Source organism: Oncorhynchus tshawytscha, linkage group LG08 (genome assembly GCF_018296145.1).
Source record: "Oncorhynchus tshawytscha isolate Ot180627B linkage group LG08, Otsh_v2.0, whole genome shotgun sequence".
NCBI classification, from domain to species: Eukaryota; Metazoa; Chordata; class Actinopteri; order Salmoniformes; family Salmonidae; genus Oncorhynchus; species Oncorhynchus tshawytscha.
In genome coordinates, this window is record NC_056436.1 from 52,414,050 (window position 1) to 52,439,120 (window position 25,071).

A 25,071-nucleotide genomic window follows, 5' to 3' on the forward strand; every position below is an offset into this window, starting at 1 on the left:
TGGATTAGTTAACACAAAGTGCCATTGGAACATAGGCATGATGGTTGCTGATAATGGGCTTCTGTACACCTATTATATACGGTCTGAACCAATAATATTTGATCATGAACATAAAACTAAAAAACAACTATGTATAAAATTAACTACAACAGATGATCATGCTACTGTAAATCACTGATCATAAAACCCTACAGATTCCATTAATAATCAGCCGTTTCTAGCTACAATAGTCATTTACAACATTAACAATGTCTACACTGTATTTCTGATCAATTTGATGTTATTTTAATTGACAAAATGTACTTTTCTTTCAAAAACAAGGACATTTCTTAGTAACCCCAAACATTTGAATGGCGGTGTATTTACGAAGAGCGATTGCCGTTTTATAATGGGTAGGTTCCATTTATTTACAGTAGTGTGTTAATTATTTCTTTCTTCAGTGGAAATACAGAATATGTATAAAAATGCCAAATATTCCAAAGGCTAAATCAAGCAGAGATTTTCAACTATTTCATCATTACTGAAACATGCAAATTACAAACATTAAACCTGTTAAAGATAATGAATACCTGACAACTAGATAGAAATATTTTATAAAAAAATATTCATACAAAAGTCAAGTGTTTAAAACATGAGTACAAACAAAGTGAGTGTGTGTATTACGAACTGTATCCCCATTTCCCAATCAAATACGTAAATTGATACTAAGAAAAATATATATATATTTTTCCCCCTCCGATCTGGCAATCCTCATAAAATTTGACATAGCCTTGTTTATGGTGTAATGTACACAAAAAAAGTGGAGCCTTGTATGAAATGAGTCATGAAGAAAACTGTAATGTAGGCTCCACGAAATATAAAATAGTTATGAAGGAAATCGTGTAGGCCTACAGTTGCGTACATGGGGGAGGGTCTTTCTGACTACAAGGGCAGCAGTATTTCAAAGTATTAAGTGAAAACAAGCATAGAAAACACTTGGCATTAATAAAACATGAACAAGCAAAACATTTTGGTGTCAACCTGGTTGATTAACAATATTGGGTTAACACATTTTTTTTATACAGTTGAAGTCAGAAGTTTACATACACTTGGATTCATTAAAACTCATTTTTCAACCACTCCACAAATTTCCACAAAATATATTTTTTGGCAAGTCAGGTTGTGTCATGCACAAAGTAGATGTCTTAAGTAATTTTTCCAACAATTGTTTAGACAGATTATTTAAATTATAATTCACTGTATCACAATTCCAGTGGGTCAGAAGTTTACATACATTACATTAAGTTGACTATGCCTTTAATAAACAGCTTGGAAAAAGCTTCTGATAGTCTAATTGAAAAAAATTGTGTCAATTGGAGTTGTAAATGTATACCTTCAAACTCAGTGCTTCTTTGCTTGACATCATGGGAAAATCAAAAGAAATCAGCTAAGATCTGGTTCATCCTTGGGAGCAATTTCCAAATGCCTGAAGGTACCACGTTCATCTGTACAAACTGTAGTACGCAAGTATAAACACCATAGGACCACACAGCCATCATACCGCTCAGGAAGGAGACGCGTTCTGTCTCCTAGAGATGAATGTACTTTGTTGCAAAAAGTGCAAATCAATCCCAGAACAACAACAAATGACCTTGTGTAGATGCCAAAGGAAATGGTTACAAGAGTATCTATATCCACAGTAAAATGAGTCCCATATCGACATAATCTGAAAGGCCGCTCAGCAAGGAAGAAGCCACTGGTACAAAACCGCCATAAAAAAGCCAGACTACGGTTTGCACATCGGGACAAAGATCGTACTTTTTGGAGAAATGTTCTCTGGTCTGATGAAACAAAAATAGAACTGTTTGACCATCGTTATGTTTAGAGGAAAAGGGTGAGGCTTGCAAGCTGAAGAACACCTTCCCAACCGTGAAGCATGGGGGTGGCAGCATCATGTTGTGGGGGTGCTTTGCTGCAGGTGGGACTGGTGCACGAGGATGGAAAATGATGTTGTTATATTGAAGCAATATCTCAAGACATCAGTCAGGAAGTTAAAGCTTGGTCTCAAATGGGTCTTCCAAATGGACAATGACCTCAAGTCACTTCCAAAGTTGTGGCAAAATGGCTTAATTAAGGACAACAAAGTCAAGGTATTTCGCCATCACAAAGCCCTGACCTCAATCCTATAGAACATTTGTGGGCAGAACTGAAAAAGCATGTGCGAGCAAGGAGGCCTACAAACCTGACTAAGTTACATGTTTAAAATTCACCCAACTTATTGTGGGAAGCTTGTGGAAGGCTAACCGAAACGCTTGACCCAAGTAAAAAAATTTAAAGGCAATGCTACCAAATATTAATTGAGTGTATGTAAATTTCTGACCCACTGGGAATGGTGAAAGGAATGAAAGCTGAAATAAATCATTCTCTCGACTATTTTTCTGACATTTCACATTAAAATAAAGTGGTGATCCTGTCTGACCTAAGACAGCTATTTTTTTACTAGGATTACATGTCAGGAATTGTGAACTGAGTTTAAATGTATTTGGCTAAGGTGTATGTAAACTTCCAACTTCAATTGTATATTAAATAATTAAATGTGGGACAAAAAAAAGATTCTTCCGAAGATTGCCCCCCCACCTATAAATTACCTATAAATTAAGTTGCATCAAAATGTGTCTTTTCACACAAATTAAGCCACACAAAATCACAAGAAATCTACAGAAATACTTTTGAACATATTTGCACTAATTGTGAGGCAGTGTACATACTCACGGGTGCATTGAGTTGCGCTGAGAGGTGCCATCTGGGTTTCTATCAGATGTCGTGGCTTTCTGTTTTCATCATCGGCAGGTGCTTTGAGAACCTGGGCTTCAGCTATGGCTGCTATTACAGCTTTCTCCGCTTGAGAATGTAAGTGTTCCTTTACCTCTGCTTTTCTTTCCAGCCTCACTAATGCTCTTGTGGCTGAATGCTGTGGGGACTTGCTTCTAATGTTCCAACATCTAGTGTAAAGGCCTTCCCAGAAGAGTGGAGGCTGTTATAGCAGCAAAGGGTGGACCAACTCCATATTAATGCCCATGTTTTTGGAATGAGATGTCCAACAAGCAGGTGTCCACATACTTTTGGTCATGTAGTATATGTCTGCATGATTTGTTTCACCTTAGGGTATACCTGATGGATGCCATTTAATCACTAATTTAAATACAGGATGTACAATGACAATGATGTTGTATACTGCAACTATGCAGAATGTAGGCCTATACTTTGTAACTCTATTTACAGTGGTAGTAGTTTACCTCGTCTTTCTCTATGCTTTAGCCAGCTTGGACACTCCCCAGTTCAGTTAGCATGCAGAGGCTATGCCCGGGGAGCATGACATGTTGCTGTGTTGTGGGCCATTTTTAAAGATTTATAGTCAAACCGGGCCCATTTGTGAAATTGCCTTTTTCCCCATGTGGCTGCTGATGAATATCGAAAAGCACAGCGACCGAGTGATTTGTTTTGCCAAGGCTGCCACAGCCATACGCCATGGGCACATATTTTGTCGGCGGCGAGTTCCCTGCGGACGCGCCGTGTGATTGTGCAAAATGATTGGAGGTCTTAGACCCCACCCCCCCTATTTGATTTAATACCTCCTTTTCAATTACCGGCTATCTTTGTCTCTGTTACTATTCCTTAGGACCAGCAGTGCTGAACCGGTCTGTGATCGATTTCCTTCATGTATTATACCTAGCGTCCCGATACCAATACAGCAGGTCTGACTTGTCCTGTAGAAGGGAGAGAGGACAGAGAGTGGCTGGCTATTGTTGGAGAGTCACCTGGTTGCAGTTAAGACGTATGACATGACAATGCCACAGCCAGCCAGATCCCCAGAGATGTGTAGTCATCATACTCAGGCTGATCCTAGATCATCTCTCCCTGCCACAGCCCTTAATCTCACCTACGATATGATGACATAAAAGGCCAAGGTTATTCTGCCGTCAGAAGAACCATCCGGAGGTTTCAGTCCTGGTAATTTAACCCCACGTTCAGCCATCTTGGGTGGGTGGATATATTTTGATGAGTGGGGTCACTGTGGTGTCTGATGCCCAAGAGGAGGAGTCCCACATTGGGGAAGAGTGAGGATTTGCAGCCTTTGTTCTGGCCCTACTTCCATACAAGACTGCACTAGTTTCCCGAGGAGGGGAGCAGACAATAACATCCTCATGCAGGGTCATGCAAGTCATTGCCACGTCTACCTCTCTCTACTTCCCGCATTTTTCATTTTCAAGCAGGGGCAGAGAACATGTTTAATCTGATCAGGTTGGCAGGGATGGCAAACAAATGACTTCATGCACACACAAGCAGAAGCAGACAGATCTCCACAAGTGTCTCTCACACACATGCTCTCTCTCGCTCTCTCTCCCAATCACTGTCACTGTTGGTCTCCTCCTCCCCCCCCCTCTGCTTCTCTCTCTCCCTCTCTTACAAACACCCGCACACACCCTCTTGTTAGCTCTACCCCCTTCCAACTCATCGTTAACATCCACGGTCTCTCTCCTAGTCTGTTGAAAAAATGAATCCAGTGCACCCCAGTAGGAATCCATTCCAAGCTGACATATCTGAAAGGAAAAGATTCACATACAAAGCGTTATGTCGCTATGGTTCTCAACTCTACGCCTCACATCACAATAACCAGTAAATAAATAAATCCTTGGTTCTCTAATCCGCAGCAGTAGCCGGGAATAAAACAAATAAAAGGGTGGAGGGGGAAAAGCGCTAGAAAGGGAGTGAGAGCACCTCCAGCGAGCGGTCATCCTCAAGATGAGTAAGATCTTCAGTTGTTCAGATGCTCAAAACATGCTGCCCAAATCCACCAAAGAGCGCAGTCACATTGGAGTGTTTTTCGCCTCTTGCAACGTGTCGTTTGGCACTGCAGCACAGACACTTGAGACACTTGGCTACAGTGCTATTTAACCATTCTCGGGAACTGTTACTGTATTTCTTTAAACAATGTGTGCGAGTGATGCATGTACGTCGGTGGATTTGCAAATCCAAAACGGGATGTTGAACATGTAGCATCGGAAAATGTGAAACTATGTAATAAGCAGGTTGCACTGCATTATAGATGACCCATCTGCCACCGTGGGGCTGTCAGTGATTTGATCCGAGAGTGCACCGTCCTGCTTCAGTCATCTAAACCGTGTCAGGAAAGGCTGAATATTGACTGCTAATCAGTGCCGATTATTTTTTTCTAATGAGTTTGGCCTTATTTCCATGGCAGCATATTTGATGAGTCATTCATTTTCCATTCACCTAGCTCAATGTAACATCGATAGGTTTAGACTAGTACATGATAGTCAAATTTTTCCTACACCCATGAGTTTATTGCAGCCTAGCCTATGAATGAATGTTTCAAACGTAGGTGCACTTGTTGAGAAATGTTTGTAATCAAGGTGACAGACCGTGAAACATTTCAATATTGCCTTGCACACGCTTGCCTGCATATTTTATTATTTTAAATGTTTTATTTACCCTTTAATTAGGCAAGTCCGTTAAGAACAAATCCTTATTTACAATGACTGCTTACCCCTGCCAAACCTGGAGGAGGCTGTGCCAATTGTGCACCGCCCTATGGGATTCTCAATCACGGCCGGATGTGATACAGCCTGAATTCGAACCAGGGATTGTACTGGCGCCTCAAGCACTGAGATGCAGTGGCTTAGACTGATGCACCACTCGGGAGCCCATCTAGCTGATCTAGAGTGTAATCATTAGTCCATCAGTTGCAAATTAGAGTTTCTATTGGACAAATGCAGATATGTTTATCCCCATTAATTCTGTTTGCTTCCGTTTAAGAAAAATAATTTAAGCAGAATCGGCGGAATTAATACACCTCTGATCAAACACAGTTCACTTTCATAGCAGCCACATAAAAACAGCATGATCACTTTGCTCGTTATACAATTTATTATCGCAACCATCCATTTCTGATAGGCTAATTGACATCATTTGAGTCAATTGGAGATGTACCTGTGGATGTATTTCAAGGCCTACCTTCAAACTCTGCCTCTTTACTTGACATCATGGGAAAGTCAAAAGAAATCAGCCAAGACCTCAGAAAAAAAGTGTAGACCTCCAAGTCTGGTTCATCCTTGGGAGCAATTTCCAAACGCCTGAAGGTACCACGTTCATTTGTACAACCAATAGTACGCAAGTATAAACACCATGGGACCACGCAGCCGTCACACTGCTCAGGAGGAAACGCATTTGTCTCCTTGAGATGAATATACTCTGGTGCAAAAAGTGCAAATCAATCACAGAACAACAGCAAAGGACCTTGTGAAGATGCTGGAGGAAACGGGTACAAAAGTATCTATATCCACAGTAAAGTGAGTCCTATATCGACATAACCGGAAAGGCCACTCAGCAAGGAAGAAGCCACTGCTCCAAAACCGCGATGAAAATGAAAAATCCACACTATGCTTTGCAACTGACATGGAGACAAAAGATTTTTACTCTTTGGAGAAATGTCCTCTGGTTTGATGAAACAAAAATAGAACTGTTTGGCCTTAATGACCATTGTTATGTTTGGAGGAAAAGGGGGAGGCTTGCAACCCGAAGAACACCATGAAGCACGGGGGTGGCAGCATCATGTTGTGGGGGTGTTTTGCTGCAGGAGGGACTGGTGCACTTCACAAAATAGATGGCATCATGAGAAAGGAAAAGTATATGGATATATTGAAGCAACATCTCAAGACATCATTCAGGAAGTTAAAGCTTGGTCGTAAATGGGTCTTCCAAATGGACAATGACCCCAAGCATACTTCCAAAGTTGTGGAAAAATGGCTTAAGGACAACAAAGTCAAGGTATTGGAGAGGCCATCACAAAGCCCTGACCTCAATCCCATGGAGAATTTGTGGGCAGAACTGACAAATTGTGTGCGAGCAAGGAGGCCTACAAACCTGACTCAGTTACACCAGCTCTGTCAGGAGGAATGGGCCAAAATTCCCCCAACTTATTGTGGGAAGCTTGTGGAAGGCTACCTGAAACATTTGACCCAAGTTAAACATTTGAAAGGAAATGCTACCAAATACTAATTGAGTTTATGTAAACTTCTGACCCACTTGGGAATGTGATGAAAGAAGTTAAAGCGGAAATAAATAATTCTCTCTACTATTATTCTGACATTTCACGTGAACAAAGTCGGGCAACAAAACCTATTACGCCGGAATACATTATTCAACACCTTACCACAGATGCACATTTCTCCCGTTTTTTTTTTTATATATTTTTTTCCTTTACCACTCTGAGGAGTTGAGTAGAATGTAATCCAAAGTGAAGTACTGACGATTTGCGTTTTGAATCATCTATAATACAACTTTTGCAAACAATTTTTTTTTTTACAAGGGACGGGCAAAGTAACTGTTGAGGTGTCAAGAGGCATCGTTGTGAGTGGAGCACTATGCATTCGCTAATGAGCACAGGCTTAATTAAAAAGTGAATCCACAGCTCAACAAAAGACGTACAGTACCATGAAAAAGTATTTGCCCACTTTTTTTTATAGATTTTTCTCCATTTGTGATCATTTGTGACACTAAATGTTATCAGATCTTCAACCAAAACCTGATATTAGATAAAAGGAAACGGAGTGATCAAATAACACATGTATACTTACTTCATTTATTTAATGAACAAGTTATGCTACACCCAATGCCACTGTATGAAAAACGTATTCCCCCCCCTACACTCAATAACTGGTTGTGCCACCATGTAGCTTCAATGACCAAACACTTCCTGTAGTTGTTGACCAGTCTCTAACATCACTGGAGAGGAATATGGGCCCACTCTTCCATGCAGAACTGCTTTAACTCAGCAACTCAGCATTGTCAAATCCATGGTCATCCTTACTGCCTCTGATCTGATGGACTAAATAAACACACGTTTCGTTAGTAAATTTTGTCCAAGTGTTAGTGTGCCCCTGGCTATCGGTAAATTAATATAAAAGTATATTTAACATTTTACACAGGTGACTTTTACAAATGTTCTATTAAGGTATCTTTACTTTTACTCAAGTATGACAATTTGAGTACTTTTTCCACCCCTGCATGGTGGTGGTGGTATTGTGATGGACAACTTGCCGTCATTGAAGTAACCATGAATTCTGCTCTGTATCGGAGCATTCTACAGGCGCATGTCAGGCCATCCGTCCGTCCGTCCGTCCATCCGTAAGCTGAAGCTGAAGTGCAGCAGGGTCATGCAGACAATTATCCAAAACACAGAAGCAAGTCTATATCAATATGGCTGAAAAGCAAAAAATGTAATGTTTTTTTGATTTACCTAGTCAAAGTCCAGACCTAAATCAGATTGAGATGTTGTGGCAGGACCTGAAACGAGTAGTTAATGTTCGAAAACCCACACATGTCGCTGAGTTAAAGCAGTTCTGCATGGAAAAGTGGGCTAAAATTCCTCCACAGTGATGTGAAAGACTGCAACTAAATGATTACTGTAGTTCTTTATCAGTCATTGCAGCTAAAGCTGGCACAACCCGTTTTTTCAATGTAAGAGTGCAACTACAGGATGTTGCATGACTTTGTTTATTAAATAAATGAAATGGGAATAAAATGTTTATTTGTTCAATCAGGTTCCCTTTATATACCCTGAACAAAAATATAAACACAATATGTAATGTGGTCTTCCCATATTTCATTTGCTGAAATAAGATTGCAGAAATGTTCACAAAATGCACAAAAGCCTAATTCTCTCAAATGTTGTGCACAAATTTGTTTACATCCCTGTTAATGAGCATTTCTCCTTTTGCCAAGATAATCCTGACAAATGTGGCATATCTGTGTGGCATACCTGACAAGTGTGGCATATCAATAAGCTGATTAAACTGCACGATCATTACACAGGTGCACCTTGTGCTGGGGAAAATAAAGGCTACTCTAAAATGTCCAGTTTTGTGTCACGACACAATGCCACAGATGTCTCAAGTTCAGGGAGGGTGCAATTGGCATGCTGACTGCAGGAATGTCCACCAGAGCTGTTGCCAGAGAATGTAATGATAATTTCTCTACCTACAGTGGTTCCCACACTTTTTATAGTCCCATTTTTGTCACAACCCGGCTCGTGGGACGTGACAAAGAGCTCTTATAGGACCAGGGCACAAATAATAATATAATAAATAATCAAAAAAATGTATCTTTATTTCACCATCTTACATATAAAACCTTATTTGTTCATCGAAAATTGTGAATAACTCACCGCAGGTTAATGAGAAAGTTGTGCTTGAAAAGATGATCATGACTCTGCAATGTTGGGTTGTATTGGAGAGTCTTAGTCTTAAATCATTTACCACATAGTCTGTGCCTGTATTTAGTTTACCTGCTTGTGAGGACCGAGAATCCACTCTCACATAGGTACGTAGTTGCAAAGGGCATCAGTGTCTTAACAGCGCAATTTGCCAAGGCAGGATACTCTGAGCGCAGCCCAATCCAGAAACCTGGCAGTGGCTTCTGATTTAAATAAAAGTTTCACAGAACCGCTTGTTGCAATTTCGATGAGGCTCTCTTGTTCAGACATCGGTAAGTGGACTGGAGGAAGGGCATGAAAGGGATAACGAATCCAGTTTGTCATCCGTTTCGGGGAAGTAGTTGCGTAATTACGCACCCTACTCACTCAGGTGCTTCACTCTATCACAGTTCATTTGCACACACACAAAAAAATCACGCAATGAAGGTTATGATACTTGTTAATACGGCTAGGGGACACCTGTCGACAACTTCCGGTGAAATTGGAGGGCGCGCAATTCAAATTAATATCCACCATTTTTATGATTATTTAACATTTAGGTACATGTGTCTTATATCGGTTAAAAGATTAAAGTCTTGTTCATCTAAGTCTATTTGTCCGTTTTACAATGGGCTTTACAGCGAAAGCATGCCATGCCTTTGTTCGAGGACGGCGCCCCACATCAAAATATTTTTCCACCGGCACAGGTTTCTTAAATTCACAAATAGCGACTAAATATTCACGTACTTTTTGAACATCTTCCTCTGATTTGCAATCCAAAGGGTCCCAGCTACAACATGCATGGTCATTTTGTTAGATAAAATCCTTCTTTATATCCTAAATAGTCAGTAAAAAATGTTGCCATCGATTTGAGTAATCCACTCTTTCAACATACAGAGAAAGAAATCCAAAAAGCTACCGCTAAACTTTGTTAAAACAAGTCAAAATACGATTCTATGTAATCCTCGGATACTGTAAAATATAATATTTCATACAGAAAGAAGTATGTTCAATAGGAAAGCAAAATTAGCAGGTGCACGTCCTCTTCGTCATGCGCGCATAGACTGATTTCGAACTTCTACTCCCAGTACTAAAACTCAAAATTCAAAACTCAAGACTGACATCTAGGCCTCCCGGGTGGCGCAGTGTGGGTTCTGGGTTCGAGCCCAGGCTCTGTCACAGCCGGCCGCGACCGGGAGGTCCATGCACAATTGGCCTAGCGTCTCCCGGGTTAGGGAGGGTTTGGCCAATAGGGATATCCTTGTATCATCGTGCACTAGCGACTCCTGTGGTGGGCCGGGCGCAGTGCACTCTAACCAGATCGCCAGGTGCACGGTGTTTCCTCCGACACATTGGTGTGGCTTCCGGGTTGGCTTCCGGGTTGGATGTGCACTGTGTTAAGAAGCAGTGTGGCTTGGTTGGGTTGTGTTTCAGAGGACGCATGGTTTTCGACCTTCGTCTCTCCCGAGCCCGTACGGGAGTTATATCAATGAGACAAGATAGTAACCACTAACAATTGGATACCACGAAATTGGGGAGAAAAGGGGGTAAAGAAGAAAAACAGAGACTGACATCTAGTGGAAGCCATAGGAATTGCAATCTGGGAGCTGGATTTGGATATGCCCCTATTACATTCCATTGGAAGAGCAAGGGCTCTCAAAAAATAATTCCACTTGGTTTTTCTTTGGATTTTCTGCTACCATATCAATTGTGTTAGTGTCATACATTATTTTAACATTTCTACAAACTTACGTGTTTTATATCTAGAGGTCAACCGATTAATCGGAATGGCTGATTTAATTAGGGCCGATTTCAAGTTTTCCTAACAATCTGTAATCAGCATTTTTGGACACTGATTATGGCCGATTACTTTAAAAATATCCTCTCCTGTTGTCCTGGTTTCCAGTGGTTTGCAGAAGAGGATGTCTTCCTTAATTGACCCCCCGTAAACGTAACGGACTTATACCAGGAGCTGTGCCAGGCCCGCCACATCCGACTCATCCAGCTGTAACACACAGAATTAACTGGCTTGTATGCGAAGCAGTAATTGTTTCAAAACATCTCCTGCCATGTCACTTATGCATCGTGAAACAGTGTTGTTTGATGAAGGCATTGTCTGTGTAGTTCTTTTGGCCTTTTCCCCCAGCATTGTCCCACCCATATCTGCGGCAGCAGGAAGGATTAAAAGTATGGGGCTTGCCTGTCCTAGCCACTCGGTAGCTCACCATATCAGACACTTCTAGACCCTTCTTTTTAATGGTATCTGTTGCTTTTATACATGTCTTACTACTCGAAAGTCGTCTTAATTCTCGCTCAAAAAACACCTGTGGATTATTTTTCAAATTGCCGTGTTTTGTTTCTAAATTACTGCGCAAGAGTGAAGGTTTCATTGAGTTGAGATAGTACTTTTGCACAAATAACACACTGTGGCTGAGGAAAGGCACTACTCCCAATATAAGTGAACCCCAAATGAATGTAGTTCTCATCATATATGCGTCTCTTAAATGGTCCAACGTCCCTGTCTGTTCGGTGCTTTCCCGGGTAAGGGGGCAGCAGCTCTACGGCTGCATCAGATTCACAACTGTCAGTGTCTATGCTAGCTGGGCTAACAACAAATGTAGAATGTCATTGTCATGCCATTCATCCGCTGTAATCACCTCATTTTTCAACATAATGCACGGCCCAATGTCGCAAGAATCTGTACACAATTCCTGGAAGCTGAAAATGTCCCAGTTCTTCAATGGCCTGCATACTCACCAGACATGTCAACCATTGAGCATGTTTGGGATGCTCTGGATCAGAGTGTACGACATCGTATTCCAATTCCCACCAATATCGAATAAATTTGCATAGCCATTGAAGAGAAGTGGGACAACATTCCACAGGCCACAATCAACAGCCTGATCATCTCTTTGGTTCAGTATAATATTAGGTTTTGATTGAAGATCTGATAACAATCCATGTTAAATATATTCAAAAATAGAGATAATCAGAAAGGGGGCGAATCATTTTTCACTGCACTGTATGTGATTACAGCATTAGCCTAATAGGCTTGTCCCAGGGTCTGCGTCAGGCCCATTATCTCTAATCGAAGGCGACTGCTGCTAATGCCACTCTCCTACCCAACCCACCTGAGGTTGATCTCTGAACGATTACACAGGAAATGCTCAGCTCTTTTCTTACCTTAATATCGACACTAAATTGTGGAGCCGCCCATTGCTCCCCGTGGAGACCCTGTGAGCATTCGGCCCCACTGTTCGAAACCGTTCAGTGATAGCATAGCCCCTTCTCCTCAGAGAGAGGGAACTGGATGGATGGGCGGGAGTGGAGGAAAGTAAAAACGAGGGGACCATGTAGGTCAGATGCAGCTCAGTGGGGTTGTATTAGGGCTCAAGAGGGACAAAGCTGACCTCACAATAATCAAGATGGCGAGGGAGGGATTGGCTGCCATGTTATCGGCTCTTAACCAACCACGCTATTTTTTTTATTTTTTTTTTTTTGCGTTGTTCGTAACTTGTTTTGTACATAATTTATGTTTTTTATATAATTTTTTTTATTGTTGTTTTTGAGGGGTGGGTCAGTTTTGATGTTGCAGAGATATATACACTTCTTTAGAATATACCTTTATTATTCCTTGTAAACCCCTCCTCTGATTGGAGGAAACTAAAACAATAACACTTAGGCTTCTACCTTCAGTTTATACATATTATACATATTTTACAATAGTTATATTTTGTTTGTTTTTAGTCCTTCCTCTATTGCTGATGTCCATCCAGTTTGATTTCTATTTTTAACTGTGCTATTTAACCTTTCTGAAACTATATAGATTTTACTGATCCCGTATGCTCTACATTTGTTATCTTGTTGTTATTAGTCCCACCCTTCAGCTCCATTCAACCCCTCCCATTTATCTCTTAACACCATCCATTTTGGATTTCTATTTGCCATGTATTTTTCAACTGTGCTGTGTCATGACGTTGGCCTGTGGGTAAGGATTATGACCACCCCCATAAATGCCTTTCTCCCTTCCCTCTCTCTTGACTCTACAGAGGGACTCTTGAATAGCATTTGTTAAACATAGAGAGTCTGGGAACATCAAACAAGTGGAGGGAAAGGAACCAAATGTTGGTAATAGAACCAGTTGAAAATATGCGTTGGTACTGAATATGATGTCAGTTCGGTTGTCATCTGAGACATGACTGATGACTGATGACAGGATGACCAAAGCTGTATCTGGGAAAGTCTACACATTATAGTTATCAGATTCACATGGAATTGTTGTGCAATTCAAATGTTTAAATATAAAATTATTTGTGAAAAGATTAAATGTAATTTTAGCTTCCAAATGAGAGGTTTTCATAAGGGTTTTCATAAGGTTAGGGCTCTGCTCTGCTCAATCAGTGGCCCGCCCCTGTGAAGAGGCATGGGTTATAAACTATGAAACACACCCTTCTCCCTCCACTATATAAGCCCTTGAAAAAAGTGTAACCTCCTGTTCCGAGCACAATAGGACGACGGTCCTTACGTTGAAAAGGACTAACATGTCAACTACAGAACTAAGCCGACCCCAGCGTGAGCTTTGGTTGCGAATGGTATGAACTTTGAACTCTTATTCACTACAGAAGTGATACCTCCTAGCCGTTGAGTTAGCAGCGGCCGCTGGAAACGTGGGCTAGGAGAGAGTATCCCATCTAACACACAACGACAACACTACAATGTATCCCGTTCGCCACCAGAGACACCGTTCAAAGGATTCTGTTTTGCAACACGGCCTTCCATCTACCACCAACCTATTGAAGCGCAGCTCAGAGTAAATATTTATTGCATTTTCCTTTTCCAAATGGGCGGTAATTTAGAATGCACTAGGTTCTGTATTTACGATAGAGTAGCTGACTACAGCCCGATAGAGACATAGCTTCTCCCTCTGTTCCTCAAGTCTTCTCGCACTTCCACTCAAACCCAACACCAGTTCTTTTTGTAACCAGCTGTCATATCTGTTCTGTCTGCTAGGGATGTTTTCCTTTATGACATAATTTGTAATCAATGTATGATTCATTCTGTGTACATGTAATTCTGTGTGATTAGTTAGGTATTTAGTAAATAAATAATTCAACCCAATTTTGTATTGCTGATTCAACTTGTTAGCCAGGGTTCGTGAAGATAACCAAAAATGTACAGCTTTCAGATGAGACTGAAATAAGGTGACGATTAATATTGACTGCGATTGATATAAAATATTACTAGTTCTTTAACCTCTCTAGTGTACGTGGGACGCTAGCGTCCCATCTGGCCAACATCCAGTGAGATTACAGAGTGCCATGTTCAAATACAGAAATGCTTATTATAAAAATTCAGAAAACAAAACATATTTTACATAGGTTTAAAGATTAACTTCTTGTTAAACCAACCACAGTGTCATATTTATAAAATGCTTTTCGACGAAAGCATACCTAGCCCAGAACATAGCCCAGTTGACAAATTATTACAAACAGTAACCAGCCAAGCAGAAGCGTTACAAAGCTCAGAAATAGAGAGAAAATCCCTTACTTTTGATGATCTTCATATGGTGGCAATCAGAAGACATTCATTTACTCAATAAATGTTCCTTTTGTTCGATGAAGTGTCTTTATATCCAAAAACCTCAGTTTTGTTAGCGCATTTTCTTCAGTAATCCACAGGCTCAAACGCAGTCAAAACAATCAGACAAAAAAATCCAAATTGTATCCGTAAAGTTCATAGAAACATGTCAAACGATGTTCATATTCAACCCTCAGGTTGTTTTTTAGCCTAAATGATCTATAGTATTTCTACCGGACAATAACGTCGTCAATACGTTATTGAAGGTAAACAAGAAATGCACATGCGCATGAAAAAGCTTACTCCCTCAAGCCTGAAACGATTTCTAAAGACTGTTGACATCTAGTGGAAGGCATAGGAACTGCAAATCGAGTCCTAAGTCAATGGATACTGTAATGGCATTGAATAGAAAACGACAAAAAAAAAAACTACTTCCTGAATGGATTTTTCTCAGGTTTTCGCCTGCTAAATCAGTTCTGTTATACTCACAGACACTATTTTAACAGTTTTGGAAACTTTAGAGTGTTTTCAATCCAAATCTACCAGTTATATGCATATCATATCTTCTGGGCCCAAGTAGCATGCTTTTCATCCAAAACTCTGAATGCTGCCCCCTACCCTAGAAGTGTTAAGTTTATTCAGAAGATAACTGCTCTATAAATATTCTTCCATGGTGCCCTGACTTTCTAGTTAATTATATTTACATGATTAGCTCAATCAGGTAATATTAATTACAGAGAAAGGATTTTACAGAATAGCATGTCATATCACTTAATCCGGCATAGCCAAAGACACAACAGCTGTGATGCTTTACAAAAGTACTGAACCTTTCTATTCTCTTAGCTTCTACAGATTGAGAATTAAAGAAACATTTTTGCTAAAATAATTATATTGATTGATTGACTATGACTTTTCAGATCAGCCACTATTGCTATCTGCAGCGTTAGTTCTAGGTAAATGTTGCTGCTACCGAAAATAGCTTCTGGACATCAGAACTGAGATTACTCACCTCAGACTAGACAGTTTTTCTTCAATGAGTCGGTACGAGAGGGATATACTACAGACACCTGACCAGTCCCAGATCCCCGTCATTCGCAGAAGAAGGAAACCGAGATTTTCCATCCTGCTAATGTTAAATCGCTGGAAAATTAATGGGAAGAACTGAACGCCCATATATCCTACCAACGGGACATTAATAACTGTAATATCTTATGTTTCACCGAGTTGTTGCTGAACGACAACATTAAGAAAATACAGCTGGCGGGTTGTACACTATCGACAGGATAGAACAGCAACATCTGGTAAGACACGGGGCGGGGGCCTATGCATATATGTAAACAACAGCTGGTGCACGATATCTAAGAAAGTCTCAAGGTTTTTCTCGCCTGAGGTACAGTCTCTCAGCTGTTAAGCTGTAGACCACACTACCAACCTAGAGACCAACCTACCAACCTGTATTTTTCGTAGCTGTCTACCTACCACCACAGACCGATGCTGGCACTCAATGAGCTGTATACCACCATAAGCAAACAGGAAAACGCTCATCCAGAGGTGGCGCTCCTAGTGGCCGTGGATTTTAATGCAGGGAGTTTTACATCATTTCTATCAGCATGTTAAAAGTGCAACCAGAGGGGGAAAAAAATTCTAGACCACCTTTACTCCACACACAGAGATGCGTACAAAGCTCTCCCTCGCCCTCCATTTGGCAAATGTTTACAAGCAAAAATGAAAACGGGAAGCACCAGTGGATTCTTCCGATGGCTTTGAGGAGTACACCACATCAGTCACTGGCTTTATCAATAAGTGCATCGAGGACGTCGTCCCTACAGTGACTGTACGTCCATACCCCAACCAGAAGCAATGGATTACAGGCAACATTCGCACTGAGCTAAAGGGCAGGGCTGCCGCTTTCAAGGAGCGAGACTCTAACCCGGACGCTTATAAGAAATCCCGCTATGCCCTCCGTAGAACCATCAAACAGGCGAAGCGGCAATACAGGACTAAGATCGAATCGTACTACACCGGCCCCAACACTCCTCGGATGTGGCAGGGCTTGCAAACTATTACACACTACAAATGGAAGCACAGCCGAGAGCTGTCCAGTGACACTAGACACACATACTCATTCAAGGGTTTACTTTTATTTTATTTGTACTATTTTCTACATTGTAGAATAATTATCAAGACATAAACTATGAAATAACACATATGGAAACATTTTGATTCTTCATAGCCACCCTTTGTCTTGATGACAGCTTTGCACACGCTTGGCATTCTCTCAACCAGCTTCATGAGGTAGTCACCTGGAATGCATTTCAATTAACAGGTTAAAAGTACATTTGTGGAATTTCTTTCCTTCCTATTGCGTTTGAGCCAATCAGTTGTGTTGTGACAAGGTACGGGTGATATACAGAAGATAGCCCTATTTGGTAAAAGACCAAGTCCATATTATGACAAGAACAGCTCAAATAAGCAAAGAGAAATGACAGCACATCATTACTTTAAGACATGAAGGTCAGTCCATCCGGAATATTTCAAGAACTTTGAAAGTTTCTTCAAGTGCAGTCGCAAAACCCATCAAGCACTATGATGAAACTGGCTCTCATGAGGACCACCACAGGAAAGGAAGACTCAGAGTTACCTCTTCTACAGAGTATAAATTCATGAGAATTAACTGCAGCCCAAATAAATGCTTCACAGAGTTCAAGTAACAGGCACATCTCAACATCAACTGTTCAGAGGAGACTGTGTGAATCAGGCCTTCAAGGTTGATTTGCTGCAAGGAAACCACTACTAAAGGACACCAGTAAGAACACGAGCAATGGACATTAGACCGGTGGAAATGTGTTCTTTGGTCTGGAGTCCAAATTTGAGATGTTTGGTTCTAACCGCTGTGTCTTTGTGAGATGCAGAGTAGGTGACCGGATGCTCTCTGCATGCGTGGTTCCCGCCGTGAAGCATGAAAGAGAAGGCACAATCCCAGGCACACTTAACCAGCATGGCTACCACCGCATTCTGCAGCGGTACGCCATCCCATCTGGTTTGCATTTAGTGGGATTATCATTTTTTTCTTCAACAGCACAATGACCCAACACCTCCAGGCTGTGTAATGGCTATTTGACCAACAATGAGAGTGATGGAGTGCTGCATCATATGACCTGGCTTCAACAATCAGCTGACCTCAACCCAAGTGAGATGGTTTGGGATGAGATGGACCGCAGAGTGAAGGCATAGTAGCCAACAAGTGCTCAGAATATGTGAGAACTCCTTCAAGACTGTTGGAAAAGAATTCCAGGTGAAGCTGGGTGAGAGAATGCCAAGAGTGTGCAAAGCTGTCATCAATGCAAAGAGTGGCTACTTTGAAGGTTTTAAAATAAAAAAATATATTTGGATGTGTTAAACACTTCTTTGAATACTACACTCCATATGTGTTATTTCATAGTTTTGATGTCGTCGCTATTATTCTACAATGTAGAAAGAAGAACCATTTTAATGATTAGGTGTGTCTAAACATTTGATTGGTACTGTACATGCATTAAGTGCTTGCTTTCATTACATGGCCACTTTGTGTCATCTCCAATGTGAATTCATGGGACTACACACATTGAGCCAAAGCTCTCCTTTTTCTTTCTCTCTCTGTCTCTCTCGTTCTTTCTTTCTCTTTGGCCCTTTTCCAGGTATGATTTTGTGGAGCTCGAGGAGCCGTCCGAGGACACCATCGTGGGCCGCTGGTGCGGGTCCCAGGTACCCGCCAGCCACATGTCCAAAGGCGGTCAGATCCGGGTGAGATTCAGATCTGATGAGTACTTCCCCTCCGAGCCTGGCTTCAGCATTCGCTACTCCCTGCTCCCCATGGTAAGCCATAAGTCATCTTTCCTCTGAGCACATAAACGGCACACGCTCCCTCACATAATAACCTATTATGTAACGGCCACTGCTATTCTGTATGTGTAAACCTCTCTCGACGTGTTTGTTTTGTCCTGCGTTCATAGCTAAGTGCTGTTGTGATAGAAATCGTGACCTGGATTGCTGTTTGAGGCACCTGTGTGATTGTCTCGCTCTGGCACTGCTGTCGATCCAATCAGACAAGGTTTCAAAAAGAGGTGGATGGTGGTGGAGTGTTAATGGTGTTGGGTGAGATTGAGATTGAGCTCGGCCCAGATGGCGTCTAGACTCTCAGACACAGCATGGCCCGCTGACCCTGGTTGGATTCAATCCATGTCTTATTCCTCTCCTCCGACTAGATATAAAAGATGGATTAAAGAGCTGGAAGAGTGGCTCTTTTTCGCTGATTCTTCTGTCCTTTCTTTCTCGGTTCAGTCACGCTCTATTGGCAGGAGGTGTGGCAGTAATCCCAATTTAGTTCATGAAAGATCACACAACTTTGGATCACCACCGCTGTCACTGTCTGTTTACATCCTATGCCTCGCATCTTATTAGTCTCTCCTCTTTCTCTTTTTTTACTCTCTCCCCCCTTTTCCCCATCCTCCCCCCTCCCCTCACTCTTTCTCTCCTTTTTCTCTATGTCCTCATCCCAGACCACATATACATATATAGAGCCCCCTTCATACCCACACCTTTCACTTGCAAATGCCCAGAGATACACTGAAAGTGAAGGCTGCTGTTTTAACCTGTCATGTTGCAGTTTTGTGCGCCTCACTCTTACCAAACAGCTCTTCCCTTCATTAATCCGCAATGGCCTGCAACGCAGTGAAATAGTTTCTGTTCCTGACGAGCACCAATGGCAAAAGGAGGTCAGCGACGGTGCTATTTTTTGTCTGTTTGACCTTTTTTTTTTTTTTGTCAGCGGAACAGGCAGGATTTGGTTTATAATTACCACATTCTTTAAATTGGTTTTATTGACTCTGTTCCCTTTGGTAGATGAGCTGACAGTTCTTGAAAGACAGGGACCCGGCTCTACTTATATTACTGGTTTATACTTCCGGCGCCGACAGAGATGGCCGCCTCGCTTCGCGTTCCTAGGAAACTATGCAGTTTTTTGTTTTTTTACGTGTTATTTCTTACACTAGTACCCCAGGTCATCTTAGGTTTCATTACATACAGCCGAGAAGAACTACTGAATATAAGATCAGCGTCAACTCACCACCAGTACGACCAAGAATATGTTTTTTGCGATGCGGATCCTGTGTTCTGCCTTACAACCAGTGTAACCGAGTGGATCACATGCAGCGACCCAAAAAAAAAACGACTCCGTAAAAGAGGGAAACGAAGCGGTCTTCTGGTCAGACTCCGGAGACGGGCACATCGTGCACCACTCCCTAGCATTCTTCTTGCCAATGTCCAGTCTCTTAACAACAAGGTTGATGAAATCCGAGCAAGGGTAGCATTCCAGAGGGACATCAGAGACTGTAACGTTCTCTGCTTCACGGAAACATGGCTAACTGGAGAGACGCAATCCGAAGCGGTGCAGCCAGCGGGTTTCTCCACGCATCGCGCCGACAGAAACAAACATCTTTCTGGTAAGAAGACGGGCGGGGGCGTATGCCTTATGGCCAACGTGACATGGTGTGATGAAAGAAACATACAGGAACTCAAATCCTTCTGTTCACCTGATTTAGAATTCCTCACAATCAAATGTAGACCGCATTATCTACCAAGAGAATTCTCTTCGATTATAATCACAGCCGTATATATCCCCCCAAGCAGACACATCGATGGCTCTGAACGAACTTTATTTAACTCTCTGCAAACTGGAAACGATTTATCCGGAGGCTGCATTCATTGTAGCTGGGGATTTTAACAAGGCTAATCTGAAAACAAGACTCCCTAAATTTTATCAGCATATCGATTGCGCAACCAGGGGTGGAAAGACCTTGGATCATTGTTACTCTAACTTCCGCGATGCATATAAGGCCCTGCCCCGCCCCCGTTTCGGAAAAGCTGACCACGACTCCATTTTGTTGATCCCTGCCTACAGACAGAAACTAAAACAAGAAGCTCCCACGCTGAGGTCTGTCCAACGCTGGTCCGACCAAGCTGACTCCACACTCCAAGACTGCTTCCATCACGTGGACTGGGAGATGTTTCGTATTGCGTCAGACAACAACATTGACGAATACGCTGATACGGTGTGCGAGTTCATTAGAACGTGCGTTGAAGATGTCGTTCCCATAGCAACGATTAAAACATTCCCTAACCAGAAACCGTGGATTGATGGCAGCATTCGTGTGAAACTGAAGGCACGAACCACTGCTTTTAATCAGGGCAAGGTGTCTGGTAACATGACTGAATACAAACAGTGCAGCTATTCCCTCCGCAAGGCTATCAAACAAGCTAAGCGCCAGTACAGAGACAAAGTAGAATCTCAATTCAACGGCTCAGACACAAGAGGCATGTGGCAGGGTCTACAGTCAATCACGGACTACAGGAAGAAACCCAGCCCAGTCACGGACCAGGATGTCTTGCTCCCAGGCAGACTAAATAACTTTTTGCCCGGTTTGAGGACAATACAGTGCCACTGACACGGCCTGCAACGGAAACATGCGGTCTCTCCTTCACTGCAGCCGAAGTGAGTAAGACATTTAAACGTGTTAACCCTCGCAAGGCTGCAGGCCCAGACGGCATCCCCAGCCGCGCCCTCAGAGCATGTGCAGACCAGCTGGCCGGTGTGTTTACGGACATATTCAATCAATCCCTATACCAGTCTGCTGTTCCCACATGCTTCAAGAGGGCCACCATTGTTCCTGTTCCCAAGAAAGCTAAGGTAACTGAGCTAAACGACTACCGCCCCGTAGCACTCACATCCGTCATCATGAAGTGCTTTGAGAGACTAGTCAAGGACCACATCACCTCCACCCTACCTGACACCCTTGACCCACTCCAATTTGCTTACCGCCCAAATAGGTCCACAGACGATGCAATCTCAACCACACTGCACACTGCCCTAACCCATCTGGACAAGAGGAATACCTATGTGAGAATGCTGTTCATCGACTACAGCTCGGCATTCAACACCATAGTACCCTCCAAGCTCGTCATCAAGCTCGAGACCCTGGGTCTCGACCCCGCCCTGTGCAACTGGGTACTGGACTTCCTGACGGGCCGCCCCCAGGTGGTGAGGGTAGGCAACAACATCTCCTCCCCGCTGATCCTCAACACTGGGGCCCCACAAGGGTGCGTTCTGAGCCCTCTCCTGTACTCCCTGTTCACCCACGACTGCGTGGCCATGCACACCTCCAACTCAATCATCAAGTTTGCGGACGACACAACAGTGGTAGGCTTGATTACCAACAACGAAGAGACGGCCTACAGGGAGGAGGTGAGGGCCCTCGGAGTGTGGTGTCAGGAAAATAACCTCACACTCAACGTCAACAAAACTAAGGAGATGATTGTGGACTTCAGGAAACAGCAGAGGGAACACCCCCCCATCCACATCGATGGAACAGTAGTGGAGAGGGTAGCAAGTTTTAAGTTCCTCGGCATACACATCACAGACAAACTGAATTGGTCCACTCACACAGACAGCATCGTGAGGAAGGCGCAGCAGCGCCTCTTCAACCTCAGGAGGCTGAAGAAATTCGGCTTGTCACCAAAAGCACTCACAAACTTCTACAGATGCACAATCGAGAGCATCCTGGCGGGCTGTATCACCGCCTGGTATGGCAACTGCACTGCCCTCAACCGTAAGGCTCTCCAGAGGGTAGTGAGGTCTGCACAACGCATCACCGGGGGCAAACTACCTGCCCTCCAGGACACCTACACCACCCGATGCTACAGGAAGGCCATAAAGATCATCAAGGACATCAACCACCCGAGCCACTGCCTGTTCACCCCGCTGTCATCCAGAAGGCGAGGTCAGTACAGGTGCATCAAAGCTGGGACCGAGAGACTGAAAATCAGCTTCTACCTCAAGGCCATCAGACTGTTAAACAGCCACCACTAACATTGAGTGGCTACTGCCAACACACTGTCAATGACACTGACTCTACTCCAGCCACTTTAATCATGGGAATTGATGGGAAATGATGTAAATATATCACTAGCCACTTTAAACAATGCTACCTTATATAATGTTACTTACCCTACATTATTCATCTCATATGCATACGTTGATACTGTACTCTATATCATCGACTGCATCCTTATGTAATACATGTATCACTAGCCACTTTAACTATGCCACTTGGTTTACATACTTATCTCATATGTATATACTGTACTCGGTATCATCTACTGTATCTTGCCTATGCTGCTCTGTACCATCACTCATTCATATATCCTTATGTACATATTCTTTATCCCCTTACACTGTGTATAAGACAGTAGTTTTTTTGGAATTGTTAGTTAGATTACTTGTTCGTTATTACTGCATTGTCGGAACTAGAAGCACAAGCATTTCGCTACACTCGCATTAACATCTGCTAACCATGTGTATGTGACAAATAAAATTTGATTTGATTTGATTTGATCTGACACCGCCCCAGTTAGAGGGGAATAAAGCAGCCTAGAGTTAACACACACAGGAACTTTATTCACACACAGGAGAAGATGAACATGGGGATGGTTTGTAAAGGTATATGGCAATGTACATGGGAATGAAAAGTGGGAAAACTAGTAGAATGGTTCTGTAAGGGACAGATACGGGTAATGAATACACACAAGCCGAATGAATACACCAAGGCACAAATGCACAGACACAGAATCTTACAGAATATAGCAGTATTACATGTAAAAGGACTGTAAAGATTGCATATACCACCTGCAGAGTATTACACCACACAATAAATTCTCCAAATAGAAGTAAATAACAATGAAAAACACGAAACAAATGTCACACAATTCACTTTGGGCATGCGCACCAGCCCACAAGTCCAGCAATACTATATGAGTAGGCAGGTGGAGGATGCTGAGGGGAGGATGGCTCATAATAATGTCTGGAACGACGTGAATGGAATGGCAACAAACACATGGAAACCATGTGTTTGATGTATTTGATACCATTCCACCGATTTTTAGCTGTCACCATCCTCCTGTGGAGCGAGTCCAGTTGTTGATGGGCAGAGACAAATTTGTTGCTCTCTGCCACTACTTGAGGGAGACTGCAAGTATTGTGTGTCTTGCAGAGTCAAGAGGATGGGTAGATGTCCAGCCCCCTTAAAAAGCAGACATTGTATATCCCAGTCACTACAAAGATACAGGCGTCCTTCCTAACTCAATTGCTGGAGAGGAAGGAAACCACTCAGAGATTTCACCATGAGCCCAGTGATGACTTTAAAATAGTTAGTTTTAAATTACTTTGATAGGAGGAAACTGAGGATGGATCAACAGCATTGTAGTTACAAACCAGCTTCACCTGGAATGCTTTTCCTAAAGTCTTAAAGGAGTTCCCACATATGCTGAGCACTTGTTAGCTGCTTTTCCTTCACTCTGCAGTCCAACTCATCCCAAACCATCTCAATTGGGTTGAGGTTGGGTAATTGTGGAGGCCAGGTCATCTGATGCAGCAATCCATCACTCTCCTTCTTCGTCAAATAGCCCTTACACAGTGTGTTGGGCCATTGTCCCATTGAAAAACAAATCATAGTCCCACTAAGCGCAAACCAGATGAGATGGCATATTGCTAAAGAATGATGTGGTAGCCATGCTGGTTAAGTGTGCCTGGAATTCTTAATAAATCAAAAACAGTGTCACCAGCAAAGCACCCCCATACCATCACACCACCACCTCCGTGCTTCACGGTGGGTACGACACATGCGGAGAACATCCGTTCACCTACTCTGCGTCTCACATAGACACGGCGATTGGAACCAGAAATCATCAGATCAAAGGACAGATTTCCACCGGTCTAATGTCCATGGCCCAAGCAAGTCTCTTCTTCTTATTGGTGTCCTTTTTAGTAGTGGTTTATTTGCATGAATTCAACCATGAATGCCTGATTCACGTCTCCTCCTCTGAACAGTTGATGTTGAGATGTGTCTGTTACTTACTGCCATTTATTTGGGCTGCAATTTCTGAGGCTGGTAACTCTAATGAACTTATCCTCTGCAGTAGAGGTAACTCTGGGTCTTCCTTTCCTGTGGCGGTCCTCATGAGAGCCAGTTTCATCATAGTGCTTGATGGGTTTTGCAACTGCACTTGAAGAAACTTTCAAAGTTCTTGAAATATTCCGGATTGACTGACATTCATGTCTTAAAGTAATGATGGACTGTAATTTCTCTTTGCTTATTTGAGCTGCTCTTGCCATAATATGGTGGCTCAAGAAGGTGTCTTTTACACAGGTA

At 42.5% G+C, this 25,071-nt stretch overlaps 1 protein-coding gene across 1 annotated transcript in view; it reads left to right on the plus strand.

Annotated features, from left to right (window-relative positions):
* pdgfc (platelet derived growth factor c) overlaps window positions 1-25,071 on the plus strand; it is an 85,598-nt gene that overhangs the window by 41,134 nt on the left and 19,393 nt on the right. Inside the window, exon 3 of the mRNA XM_024429507.2 lies at window positions 18,508-18,685. Coding sequence (XP_024285275.1) covers window positions 18,508-18,685 — 178 coding nt within the window. The remainder of the gene's footprint in view (window positions 1-18,507; window positions 18,686-25,071) is intronic.